This window comes from Hemicordylus capensis, chromosome 5 (assembly GCF_027244095.1).
Source record: "Hemicordylus capensis ecotype Gifberg chromosome 5, rHemCap1.1.pri, whole genome shotgun sequence".
Lineage (NCBI taxonomy): Eukaryota > Metazoa > Chordata > Lepidosauria > Squamata > Cordylidae > Hemicordylus > Hemicordylus capensis.
This window is the reverse complement of record NC_069661.1, coordinates 224,463,128-224,476,388: the sequence shown is the minus strand read 5'-3', so window position 1 is coordinate 224,476,388 and position 13,261 is coordinate 224,463,128. Positions and strand designations below refer to the sequence as shown.

At 42.1% G+C, this 13,261-nt stretch overlaps 1 protein-coding gene across 8 annotated transcripts in view; it reads left to right on the top strand.

Annotated features, from left to right (window-relative positions):
• The window catches only part of RFX4 (regulatory factor X4), a 119,065-nt gene that overhangs the window by 47,905 nt on the left and 57,899 nt on the right, over nt 1-13,261 (top strand). For 7 of the 8 annotated variants that reach the window (XM_053252070.1, XM_053252071.1, XM_053252069.1 and 4 more), the window contains one exon: nt 8,898-9,021. In XM_053252070.1, the coding sequence (XP_053108045.1) occupies nt 8,898-9,021 (124 nt within the window). Of the gene's footprint in view, nt 1-8,873; nt 9,022-13,261 lie in introns of all 8 variants that reach the window. The other variant, XM_053252075.1, reaches the window with a different exon arrangement.

Genomic DNA, 13,261 nt, shown 5'->3' with positions numbered 1-13,261 from the left:
TCAGTAGGGAGCGCATTCCACAATCTCGGGGCAGCAGCCGAGAAGGCCCGTCTCTGTGTAGCCACCAAACGAGTTGGTGGCAACTGGAGACGGACCTGCTCAAGTGACCTCAGCAGCCGGTGGGGCTCATAGCGAAGAAGACGCTCTCTTAAATACCCAGGGCCTAAGCCGTTTAGGGCTTTATAAGTTATGACTAGCACTTTGTATTTTGCCCGGAAACCTATTGGCAGCCAGTGTAACTCCATCAACAAGGGAGTAATTTGGTCTCTCCGAGATGACCCAGAGACCAACCTGGCTTCCGCATTCTGAACCAACTGAAGTTTCCGGACTATGTACAAAGGCAGCCCCACGTAGAGCACATTACAGAAGTCCAGTCTGGAGGTTACCAACAAATGTACCACTGTTTTGAGGTCATTGATCTCGAGAAACGGGCGCAGCTGGCGTATCAGCCGGAGCTGATAGAAAGCACCCCTGGCCACCGCCTCAACCTGAGAAACCAAGGAGAGACGTTGATCCAGAAGTACTCCCAGACTGCGAACCTGTTCCTTTTGGGGAAGTGTGACCCCGTCTAGAACAGGCAGATCAAAATCGTCTCTAGAGTTCCAACCTCGCACAATAAGTACCTCCGTCTTATCTGGATTCAGCTTCAGTTTATTCTCCATCATCCAGCCCATTACTGCTTCCAGGCAGGCATTTAGGGAGGATATGCCAACTCCTGAAGAAGTTGACATGGAGAAGTAGAACTGGGTGTTATCAGCATACTGGTAACACCCAGCTCCAAATCCCCTGATGATCTCTCCCAGCGGTTTCATGTAGATGTTAAAAAGCATTGGAGAGAGTATGGAGCCTTGAGGAACACCATACTTAAGCTCAGATTTTGAAGAGCAACAATCTCCAATTGACACCATCTGGAATCTGTCCGAGAGGTAGGAGCGGAACCACTGTAAAATAGTGCCTCCCACCCCCAACCCCCTCAGACGTTCCAGAAGGATACTATGGTCGATAGTATCGAAAGCCGCCAAGAGATCCAAGAGGAACAACAGAGTCACACTTCCTCTGTCCATTGCCAATTGGAGATCATCCATCAGGCCGACCAAGGCAGTCTCCACCCCATAGCCCACCCGAAAACCAGTTTGAAATGGGTCTAGATAATCAGTTTCCTCAAAGACCGCCTGGAGCTGAGAGGCCACCACCCTCTCAATTACCTTGCCCAGCCATGGGAGATTGGAAACTGGAATTTTCAATTGAATTTTTTTTCAATTGAATTTTTCAATCTCAATTGAGCAACTATAATTGCTCAACTCTGAGGGATCTAACGCAGGCTTCTTTAGAAGAGGTCTAATAATTGCCTTCTTAAGAGAAGGAGGCATCCTGCCCTCCCTCAGAGAAGCATTTATGATTTCTACCAGGCCGGCTACAACAGCCTCCCTGCTAGATAGAACAAGCCATGTTGGACAAGGATCAAGAGGACAAGTGGTAGGCCTCACCGCTCCAAGCAACTTGTCCATATCATCAGGAGTCACAAACTGAAATTGATCCAGTCGAATCGTATAAGAGGAGTTGTCAGACACCTCCAGTTCAGACATCAAATTAATTGTGGAGTCCCCATCTAGGTCGGCCCGAATCCGAGAGATTTTGTCTGCGAAAAATTCATTAAACACACCACAGTGGGTAACTGATGCCTCCAAATTCTGGTTCAAGGGAGAGGGAGCAGATACTAGTCCCCTCACAACCCTGAACTACTCCGCCAGACGTGAACTCGCAGAGGCAATACGGGCAGAAAAGAACCGCTTCTTTGCCGCACGTATCGCCTGAGCATAGATCTTTAAATGTGCTCCATGTCGTAATCTGTCGGATTCGAGTCGAGTTTTTCTCCACTTGCGCAGTTAAGCAATTACAGGCCTGTCTCCAATCTTTCATGGCTGGGCAAGGTGATTAAGAAGGTGGTGGCCTCCCAGCTCCAGATGGTCTTGGAGGAAACTGATCATCTAGATCCATTTCAAACTGGCTTTCGGGCAGGCTATGGGCTGGAGACTGCCTTGGTCAGCTTGATGGATGATCTTCAATTGGGAATTGACAGAGAGAGTGTGACTTTGTTGGTCCTTCTGGAGCATCTGAGGGTGTTGGTGGTGGGAGGCACTGCTTTGCAGTGGTTCCGCTCCTAACTCACGGGCAGATTCCAGATGGTGTCTCTTGGAGACTGTTGTTCTTCAAAATCTGAACTTTCCTATGGTGTCCTTCAGGGCTCCATATTGTCTCCGGTGTTGTTTAACATCTACATGAAACCACTGGGAGAGATCATCAAGAGATTTGGTGCAGGGTGTTATCAGTATGCTGATGACACCCAAATCTATTTCTCCATGTCAACATCATTGGGAGAAGGGATAACCTCCCTAAATGCCTGCCTGGAGGCAGTAATGGGCTGGAGGAGGGATAACAGGCTGAATCCAGATAAGATGGAGGTACTTATTGTGTGGGGTCAGAACTCAGGAGACTATTTTGATCTGCCAATTCTGGATGGGGTCACTCTCCCCCAGAAGGAACAGGTACTCAGTCTGGGGGTGCTTCTGGATGGGAACCTCTCCCTGGTATCCCAGGTTGAGGCGGTGGCCAGAAATGCTTTTTATGGGCTTTGGCTGATATGCCAGCTGCGTCCGTTTCTTGAGATGAACGACCTCAAAATGGTAGTAGGGAGGAGAGCTGGTCTTGTGGTAGCAAGGATGACTTGTTCCCTTAGCTAAGCAGGGTCCACTCTGGTTGCATTTGAATGGCAGACTCCATGTGAGCACTATGAGATCTTCCCCTTAGGGGATGGAGCTGCTCTGGGAAGAGCAGAAGGTTCCAAATTCCATCCCTGGCTTCTCCAAGATAGGGCTGAGGGAATTTCCTGCCTGCAACCTTGGAGAAGCCGCTGCCAATCTGTGAAGCCAATACTGAGCTAGATAGGCCAATGGTCTGACTCAGTATATGGCAGCTTCCTATGTTCCTAGTACATATGCTGGTAACCTCTAGGCAGGATTACTGTAATGCACTCTATTTGGGGCTGCCTTGTACATAGTCCGGAAACTGCAGTTGGTTCAGAATGCAGCAGCCACGTTGGTCTCTGGGTCATCTAGGAGAGAACATATTACTGCTGTGTTGAAAGAACTACACTGGCTGCCGATATGTTTCCAGGCAAAATACAAGGTGCTGGTTATTACCTATAAGGCCCTAAACAGCATAGGCCCTGGGTATTTAACAGAACGTCTTCTTCGCCATGAACCCCACCACCTGTTAAGATAATCTGGAGAGGTTCTGTCTGGCGGCTACTCAGGAACGAGCCTTCTCTGTTGCAGCCCCTGTACTTTGGAATGCGTTCCCTGTTGAGATAAGAGCCTCATCTCTGGCAACTTTTAAAAAGGCACTGGAGACGCATTTATTCACTCTGGCTTTTAATTAGATCTATGGTTCTAAAGAAGAAGAAGAATCTTTTTTTAAAAAAATACTGGGTTTTAAATGTATTAAAAATTTTAATGTTTTAAATCATTTTAATTGTTAAGTGATTTGATGTTTAAAGTATTCTAATTGTAAACCGCCCTGAGATGCAAACCACATCTCATTAAAATTATTTTAATTGTAAACCGCCCTGAGATGATACTTGGGCAGTATAGAAATGTAATAAAGAAAGAAAGAAAGAAAGAAAGAAAGAAAGAAAGAAAGAAAGAAAGAAAGAAAGAAAGAAAGAAAGAAAGCTAGCTGCAATTTGTTTTTGTTGGTGAAACATCATGGCTGGTGAACCAGCCAGCACTTCCAGTTCCCTCAGGAGAAGCAGGCCTTCTACGTCTTTCTTGCAATCTAATGGACTCTGCTGATAACCTATTAGCCAGTAAGTTGCAGCTAATTAGATCACAGAGCTGCTCCCAGAAGAAAACAGGCAAATACTGGCAGCAATATTTGCTTTCCCAGCATCCTCAATCATAGAGTTTAGTAAATCCCAAAGCCCATGGGATGCTCAGCTTTGCTGGATTGCAGCCATTATTTGACATTCCAGACCTCTGAGAGAGGCAAAAGCTGTGTGATATCCTCCAGTCCTGTTGCCAGTTCCCATTGCCAATTTAACTTCTTCTTGCCATGTATGTTTCCTGCATATATATGATAGTCATTCTCAGTCATTCCACTGATGTTTGTGCTATGCTGATCACAGCAACCAGCTCCATCTCATAAGGATTACTATCAGGATCCATATATGCCTTGGGGACGGCAAAAACCATGTAACGTACACCTGTGCATAAGCAGACCTATAGCTAGAAATCTTGTAGTGAAGGGACTTAAGGGACCACGTTAAATAGCCAGAATATAAATACAGGTAGCCTAATGCATTTAAAATGATATAATTATTAGAGATCAGTAAAATAAATTTTAAATCTTTGTTGTTGTTTTTTTACAACAGACAGTATACAGACTAATTTAGGCTTGACTAAGCACTCTTGTGCTGATTCGAATCCCTGCTGGTATGTTTCCCAGACTATGGGAAACATCTATATCGGGCAGCAGCAATATAGAAAGATGCTGAAAGGCATCATCTCATACTGCATGGGTGATGGCAATGGTAAACCCCTCCTGTATTCTGCCAAAGGAAAACACAGGACTATGTGGTCACCAGGAGTTGACACCGATTTGATGGCACAACTTTACTTTTAAGCACTGTTGAACTAAACCAAACATGACTAACATAAGCCCTATTAATTTCAATGGGACTTAGGAACATAGGAACATAGGAAGCTGCCATATACTGAGTCAGACCATTGGTCCATCTAGCTCAGTATTGTCTTCACAGACTGGCAGCGGCTTCTCCAAGGTTGCAGGCAGGAATCTCTCTCAGCCCTATCTTGGAGAAGCCAGGGAGGGAACTTGGAACCTTCTGCTCTTCCCAGAGCGGCTTCATCCCCTGAGGGGAATATCTCACAGTGCTCACACTTCTAGTCTCCCTTTCATATGCAACCAGGGCAGACCCTGCTTAGCTAAGGGGACAAGTCATGCTTGCTACCACAAGACCAGCTCTCCTCTCCTCTAATCATGACTAACTTATTTTGGATTCTACCCAACATTTAAAAATAAGGACCTAGTGCCTGTCAATTTTCTCAGTGCCTTTGCACTTATTGGCCACAATATTGGAAAGCAGTAGCAAGTTTACTTCTTAGTGAAGCAATTGAATGAATGAATGAATTTATTATGATCTTTGATCAGATACAAAACAAAACAACAATAATACTACAATCGCATAGGAGTCTTGTCCCGCAGACAATGTGCTGCTACAACAGCTGTTTGATAAATTTATCTAGGTGGAGCTAGGAAATAACAGTTGACAAATCTTTACAGCTAATTTAGCAACAAAATTTAGCAACAGTTAGCAGGTTATAGAATATGTCCTATCTGATAGAAGGAATGTGGCATATAATTCATCAGTTTGACCAGGGAGATGTGATGATAAAAGAGTAATAGAACTGTGTCGGCTAGAGTTATAAAAAGGACAATATAACAACACATGATGGACAGATTCAACCTCGCCTGAACCACAGGGGCAGGTTTGGATAACCATAAGGACTTTAGTAAATTTCCCATATAGAACTGCTGATGGCAAGAGGTTATGTCTTGCTCTAAAGAACATTCTTTGGTGATGGGGCAAGGAAAGTGAACTTGAGAAATCAACTGAATAAAATACGGCCTGCAAGCTTTTCTTTATATCTCCATGAGTCAACAGACTAAAACTTTCTTAAATGAAAGTTGAATACTCAGGGTGAGAGACTGGAACATTTGAGTTTGCCAGGCCCTCACAAGCTCCCCTGTGCCTACACTCCTTTGCATATATATAGGAATTATTACAAAAATTCACTGGAACATCTGGGGCAAAACTTAAGATTTGTGTAAAATTAGCAGAACACACATCTTATCCCAGCTTGTCTTTGGAGCCTAACTCATTTGCCCTTGAGTTGAGTTTGCAGCAGCTAAATAGTACTACTGCCTGAAAGCAGACTGTGTGTTCATAATTAAAAGGCTGTAAAACTGGTTGAAAATAAATAATGGTTGCATTCAATAGTCCTGCCATAAAGCATTCTGCCACAAGCAACCATTGAAAAATGAAAAAGACGTGTAGAGATTAGTGGTACTGCAGCTGTAGGACAAAACCAGCAAAGATAGCACCAACCGCTGTTCTGTTCCCTATCACTATGGGAAACTGCCACTGAGAACCTTCTAAGATGGAAGACAACCTGTTACGTTTTCTTATTCTGAAAGGTTCAGTTTTGTTTTAGGTAGAGCAGGGGTCCTCAGACTATGAGCTGGCAGACCTTCTGGGAAGTCACAAGCAACTTTATAAGGATTCGGGAGTAAAAAGGAAGTTGGCGAAAGGCAGGGGCTTTACCTGATATCCCTGAAGCTTGAGAACGATCAGGGGTGACACATCTCCCGAGTGCATTCAGAGTTCATTCACACCTGTTCTGGTGTCCTTGGCATCATCTTGATGGTCCCATCTCAGATCTTGCTTTTGCAACATTTTTGCCAGATACACCTTTGGTGACTTTTCTGTTTCCAGGATGTCATGCCATTTTACCTGTACCTCACCTTTGCCTTTTTGGGGGTGGTGGTGGGGATGTAGGACATCACATGGCCCCCTCTGCCATTGACATGAATATTTGTGGTTGCTTTGGTTCAAAGCACAACACATAAAGCTCACAGAACAGAGAAGGATCGGTAGAGCAGATGATTACACAAAGTGAATGTATGTGATACATACAGCATATACCCCATAACAGGTACAATCATTTTTGTTTCATGATATATCTTGAGGGTTAAATGTAGTTTTGCATGAAGTAAAATCTGTAGTAAGATTGATTTCCTGTCTTCTGAACCCCTGAAGTGCCAATCCCCAGTATCTTGGAGATTGAACCTGGGACCTTCTGCATGCAAAGCAGATGGTTTACCACTAAGCTACAGCCCCTGAACCATTGTGTTTCACTTGGTGAGACTGTCCAGTCTAGATTGACGTATGTGAGTAGAAAAAGGCTGCCATAATTGGATGTATTTAAGACATTCTTCGGCATTAAAATATTACAAGACATCCTGCAAGTATCATCAAAGATCATATTGTGAGATGTTAGGAGTTCACATTGCTTTATGAAGACATTCTTGTACTTCTAATAGTGATAATAGTCCATGCTCATTATGCTGACACAATACTGTAGGCTAGAGCTGAATTCAAAATATGACAAAGTTGTGTGTGCGTTTTTAAAAGGCAAGAAAATGAAAGACATGGTGCAAGATGGGATTTCTGATCATTAAAAAAAAAGTTCAGGTATAATGGAACATTGTTCAATGTCAGACTAATGACTCTGTGTGAAAAAGGAGCAAAAGAGGTGGAAAAATCATCAGATATGATCAAGAGAAATAATTAACAGCCGTTCTTTCTATGCTGTCATGGTCAGCGAAACTGACATGCCAATTAGCAGCTGCAGCATACAAGCGAAGTCTCTGCACTTTGAAAAGAGGTTTTGTTGAGGTCCATCGTTTTGGGGAAAGATGCAGCAATGATATTCCTTTAGAAAGGAAAAATAGATGTTGCCTTTATAAACGGATTGTATTTCTCTCATCAAATAACTTATTAAAATAGTTTGCAGAGACAGATCACCATCTTAACTCATTGCAGAGAGACATTTTTCAAAGTAAGGTAGTGAGACAGCCCATCAATACACTTCTTCAGGATAGGTTAGTGCTTACTGGGTGGTGCTTGAAGGGATATGCTTGTTTTGAAATCCAAGCTTGCTGAACTAATATTAATTCTTGCCATGCAGCTAACAATAAGCAACATATACTTTCAAGTCCAACCCAATAAGGTGTGTTAAACTACTGTCCTGAGCAGATACTTTGATGTCACAGTGAAGGAGTAAATGTTTAAATTTAGATAGGCTTTCAAATGTTTTGCCCAACTGAAGGTTTTAATCATTTGGGAAGAATAATGAAATATAACACTGCATGCAGCAGAAAGGTATTTCTAATCACTAGACATTAGAAAAGTATTTCTAATCACTACACCCTAATCCACCTGGAATGATACACATTCATCTTCTACATGTGCAACTAGGTGCAAGTAGACTGCTAAGTTTGCAGCACAACAATCCAGCCTCCTTCCCTTCTTTCCAAACAGGTGTTTGGTGCTGTCTGTTCTGACAGCATCAACCTTCTTGAGTGGAGGGTAGGTAGGCGCAGCTAAGCCATGCATAGTTATTTGCATTCATAGCAGAATGCTTCTAAATTCTATAAGTGAAAACTATGCATTGGTACACATAGAGGTTGTTCTGGGGGCTAGCTGTGTGTGTGTTAGTTTGCTGCAACAAACTGAGAGTCTTTTGGCATATTAAAGTCCAATAGACATATTGTGACTTAAGTTTACATGGGAAGGAAACTTACTAGAAGGCTCTGTGTAAACTGCTTTGGGAACTTTAGTCAAAAAGCGGTATATAAATATATGTATGTATGTATATTCCTTGAACTCAATATGTGGCACATCAAAAAGTAGCAGTGAATTGCTAAATGTTGTTTTAATTTGTGACAGACTTTAAATTCACACAAGTGTTATATTTTCAGCCTGTGGTGAATCTCCTCATTATTTTTTTTAAAATGTTATGGGAGTGTGATTGCAAGATGTTGCACACTATACAGTATTGCATCATCTTTGATTTTTATCTATGTGAAAAAACCCAATATTACAGCACAGAATAACAGGTGACTGAAATAGTTTTTTGCTAATCTTCAAGAATATGGTAAACATAGCTATCAAAAACAGCTCTTAAATTTGCAACTCTGGGTATTGTTGTACAGGGCAGCCAACATATTTGTAGTTTCCTGTGATCATTATTTTTAAGGCTGGAGGAGAACTATGAGATTGCAGAAGGAGTCTGCATTCCACGAAGTGCCCTCTACATGCACTATTTGGACTTCTGTGAGAAGAATGACACACAGCCCGTTAATGCTGCCAGCTTTGGAAAGGTGAGTATAAACACCAATGCAATGTCTTCCTACAGTTCCTCACTGAGCTGATGTTTCGGGAATTTGAAAGATTGTGATCTTGAATGGCAATAGAACATGGACCCACTACACATATTGGCTGCTGACCAAACGTTATGTGCATGCACTTAGGGGGAAACTGTGCATGTGAAGGAGATTTCTTCTGAAGGGTTCACTAGGAAACACTGTCCTGATTAGATTGTTTTTGCTTGCTTAGCATCAACTTGTATGGTATGAGAAATAAAAGAAGCCTAGCTGGATGGATTTATCTAGAGTGACTGATGTTATATGAATTGTGGCCCTGCTAGAATGCTATAAAGAGAGCATATGTGTGAGTCCTACGTTTCAGTTGCATTTGCCCTGAGTAGCATTCTTGGACATGTTATTACCTCTTATTCATTTTCCCTGAATTGTGTTGAATACTAACAATAAAAGTACATATATCAAATACTGGATATCTAGAATCGACTACTGGTGGTCATGTATTCTAGAACATCCATCAGATGTTGGACACCAAATATATATCTGGTAGACAGTAAATGTTAGCAATTGTATCATGGGATACCATTTATGGTAGTGTGCCTGTGGTAAATGGAACCTGTGTAGCACAGCTTTAAAAGTCAGCTCAGACTACTACTCCCAGTTAGTAAGCCTGAAAAGAAACAGAGTTCTGTAACTGGAAGAGCAGCTGCCAAGAACCTATTAGTCTATGGCTCAGTCCACACAATATCATAGCGATGTTGTTGCAGTGGAATATTGAATTATGTGGGTGCTGTGCCATATGGGAAGCTGTTTACATAAAGTGTCTTCCCACATAATTATAACCATTTCAACCACAATAGTACAACTCTCTGAAAAAGATGGATTGTTTTCACATGTGGGAGAGGGTCCTTTCAAATGTCATGACCAAGGAACATCCACCATCCTTCCTCTCTGTTGGTCTTCCACTGTCAGCAGAGACTTTTCTTTGTAGCTAGGCCTTTGCTTCATGAGATTTTTGGTTTCTCCAGGAAGTTTCTCCACACCCGGCTTTTTGCCTGTATCTCCTGCGGAATGGAGTGAGCACATGCACATATTGGGCAGATTTGCCCCGAAGTCTCTACAAGCTATTGGGGAGCACTTCACACACAATTCGGGGTTTTTTTTACTGCTCATTAGAGTGCAGCCCGATTTATATCCGGGGTTAAAAAATCCACTTTTTGCATCAGGTTTTTTTTGGATAGCATTGAGTTCGCAATAAAGCCTCGCAGAAAACTTGTGGTAAAACCTGCTGTGTGGAGAACTCCCAGCTGCTGGTTTTTGTTTTTGTTTTTGTTTTAAATGGATTGTATTGATATTCTGTCCCAGGCTGAAATGAGTATAGCATCATGAGAGCGATGTTGCTCCAGTGGCTGTTTGGAGCAGACTGCAGGTTTTGATGGCTGCTGCCGCCCAGGTAGAGTAAATTGGCCTTGCCCACTGCCCCTTCCCTGGAGAAGACTCTGCTATTCCTTTGGGGCCTTACCTGTGCTAGCTTCGTTGTGTCAGGGACCTCTACTAGGCCTGGCAGGTCCCAAGTCACATGATGAAGGCAGGGCTGTGTCCTCTGGTCACAGTATGGGTGCTAGCTCAGATTCCCCAGGTTCTCCTGGTGTGGCTGGTCCCAGCGGTGTGAGTTCTTCCAGGGTTTGGGTGGTAAGGAGTAATATTTCAATAATAATATAGTGTGCACTAGCAACTGAAGTTTTTCTTTGTTCTGTTTGCTTTAATTGTTTTTATTCAAAATTGCATTTTATTTGTTTTATTGTGTTAAATGTTATATTATTTTTATTGTTGTGAATCACTCAAAGCAGTATTGTACTGGAAGGGTGGGATATACATATTTATTAGTATTTTTGTTTACACAGTCAGACAGGTATTATTGACTGGTTTGTTTTATCCAGACATCAAGTCCTTCCCAAGGACCTGGGATGGCTAAATTTTATTACCAATGTTGTTGCTGTTATTCTAGATATCGTCGCAGAATATAGGCTGTTCCCAGTAAAGTTGCTTTTTGTAATTGGCTGGTGGTGATTTCTGTGGCCCCTATGGTGTTGAGGTGCTCTTCAAGGTGTTTTGGAATTGCACCTAGGGTGCCAATTACTACTGGGATTATTTTGGTCTTCTTCTGCCACAGCCTTTCAATTTCAGTTTGTAGATCTTTGTATTTTGTTATTTTTTTCTATTTCTTTTTCTTCTATTCTGCTATCAACTGGTATTGCTATGATGATGATGATGATGATGATGATGATGATGATAAAACTTCTTATGTCAAATTTCAATAGCCCTACTTGGACAGTATTATTTGTGGTTGTTTGGTTCATCTAACGCTATCGTATTGGAAATGCAGCAGTGATGGTGAGGATGATAAAGAATCAAACAGTATAGATAAATAACATTTTCCTTTCCTTGAATATGGTTATATTTATTTATTTATTTGTGAGTTTTTAAATGCTTGAGTGGTAGTCTGAAAGGTGAAGTTTCCTTAAGAGAAGTTTTGGTGAAACTATCTTGTTGTATTCTATCTAGTAATCTTTTATGTTTTGTCTTTTAGAAGTTTGCCTAAGTGGGTATCCTGTAGAGAGAATGTGGTGGGTGGAGTCAGAAAGAAAAAGGAGAGAGAGCAGGGATGGATCTTATCTATGGGCAAAGTGGGCAGCGCATATTTTAAATTTCTCAGCCAGCCATGTTGTCTCTGCCTCCATTTTGTGTGCATCCTGCCTCCATCTGTGGAGCCCTGCTGCGCTTGTCTGCAACCTGCTACTGCTTTAAGAGTTGTGAGGTGGGCGATGGTAGCACCAACTGCCCAGAGATTTGCATTTTGAGAGGTATACAAATAAGTTAAATAAAATAAAATAAAATAAAATAAAATAACAAATGAAAAGCCCCAGATCTCTCAAAATATTAATATTAATAAGGCAGGAGCCAATAAGTTTGCATACACCTTTGTTTATGAAAAGTGGGCAGCCCTAGTACCGACCTATAAACCAATCAGAGTGGGACTAGGCTGATTGACTCCTCAGGCAGGCAATCAGAGTGCCCAGAGTAGGGGGAAGTATTTTTCTTTTAGGTACTCAGAAGAAACCAATCATCATTTTGGTTAGAGAGCAGGCAGGCTGGCAGTCTAGTTGTTGGTAAGTCTGATCTTTTGCTGGCTTCTGCTTTTCAAATAATTGCAGAAGTGGCTCCCCATATGGGCATGGTGTAGAGAAGGAATGGATTGTGTTGGAAGGAAAATAATTTTAAATATCTATTTGCTATGCAGAGAGCTAACCAGCTTTTTCTCTGGATTATGGTCAGTGTCTATATCATTAATATGTCCACTGGGGGTTCATTGGGCAAGGATTAAGAAAGTGACCTCTATAAAAAGCATTTTTGCTTGCTAGGATGGACACTCAGGCTAAATGGTGGGCACCCAAGGTGGGCAGAGAGTGGCACCCATCTTTTCATCAGGTCTAGAGTAGGGAGAAGGGTGTCCCCATGCATCTTTGCTTCCCATGGTGCCGTCTTAAGTTACAGGAGATGGTTCCTAACTGCAGCAAGCATAATTGAAAATCTTGTGATTTTTCTATTATTTTTATGTGCATTTCTGAAATAAGCAGGCAAAGCTGCCCTTTTAACATCAGAGTGCATTTGTTCTCCACTTTTGTAGCTGGTCTCTGCTTTACCTATGGCTTATATCGATTTATTTATTTTTGCACGTATAGCCTGTGCTTCTTCCAAGAAGCCCAGAATGGTGCACTGCACATTGTTTCATTTATCTTCCCAACAGCCCTATGAGGAAGACTATGCTGGGAGATAAGTGATTGTCCCAGTCTAGAGTCACCCAGTGAGTTTCATGGCTGAATGGGGATTTGAACTTGGATTTCCCCAGTCTAGTCCAGCACACTAACCAGTGTACCACTCTGGCTCACAGTTCTTTTTTATTATTGTTTTTTATTAGTAGTAGTATTTATTTGTGAAACAATCAGGCAGTCAGAGTGACCCTGTTGACTTCAGAATGCATTTACTCTCCACAGAAGAAGCCTTTTGTAGCTGATCTGTGCTTTACATGTGACTTGTACAGTTCTTTTCCTGTGTGTTTGTGTGCTTGTGTTTTGATCCTGCCACGCTACATACAAATTTACACACTACTATTGTCCTGAAGCACTATAAAGCAAATGATGTTTTCCATATTTCTCTGTATCTCTGCTGATGAGCAATT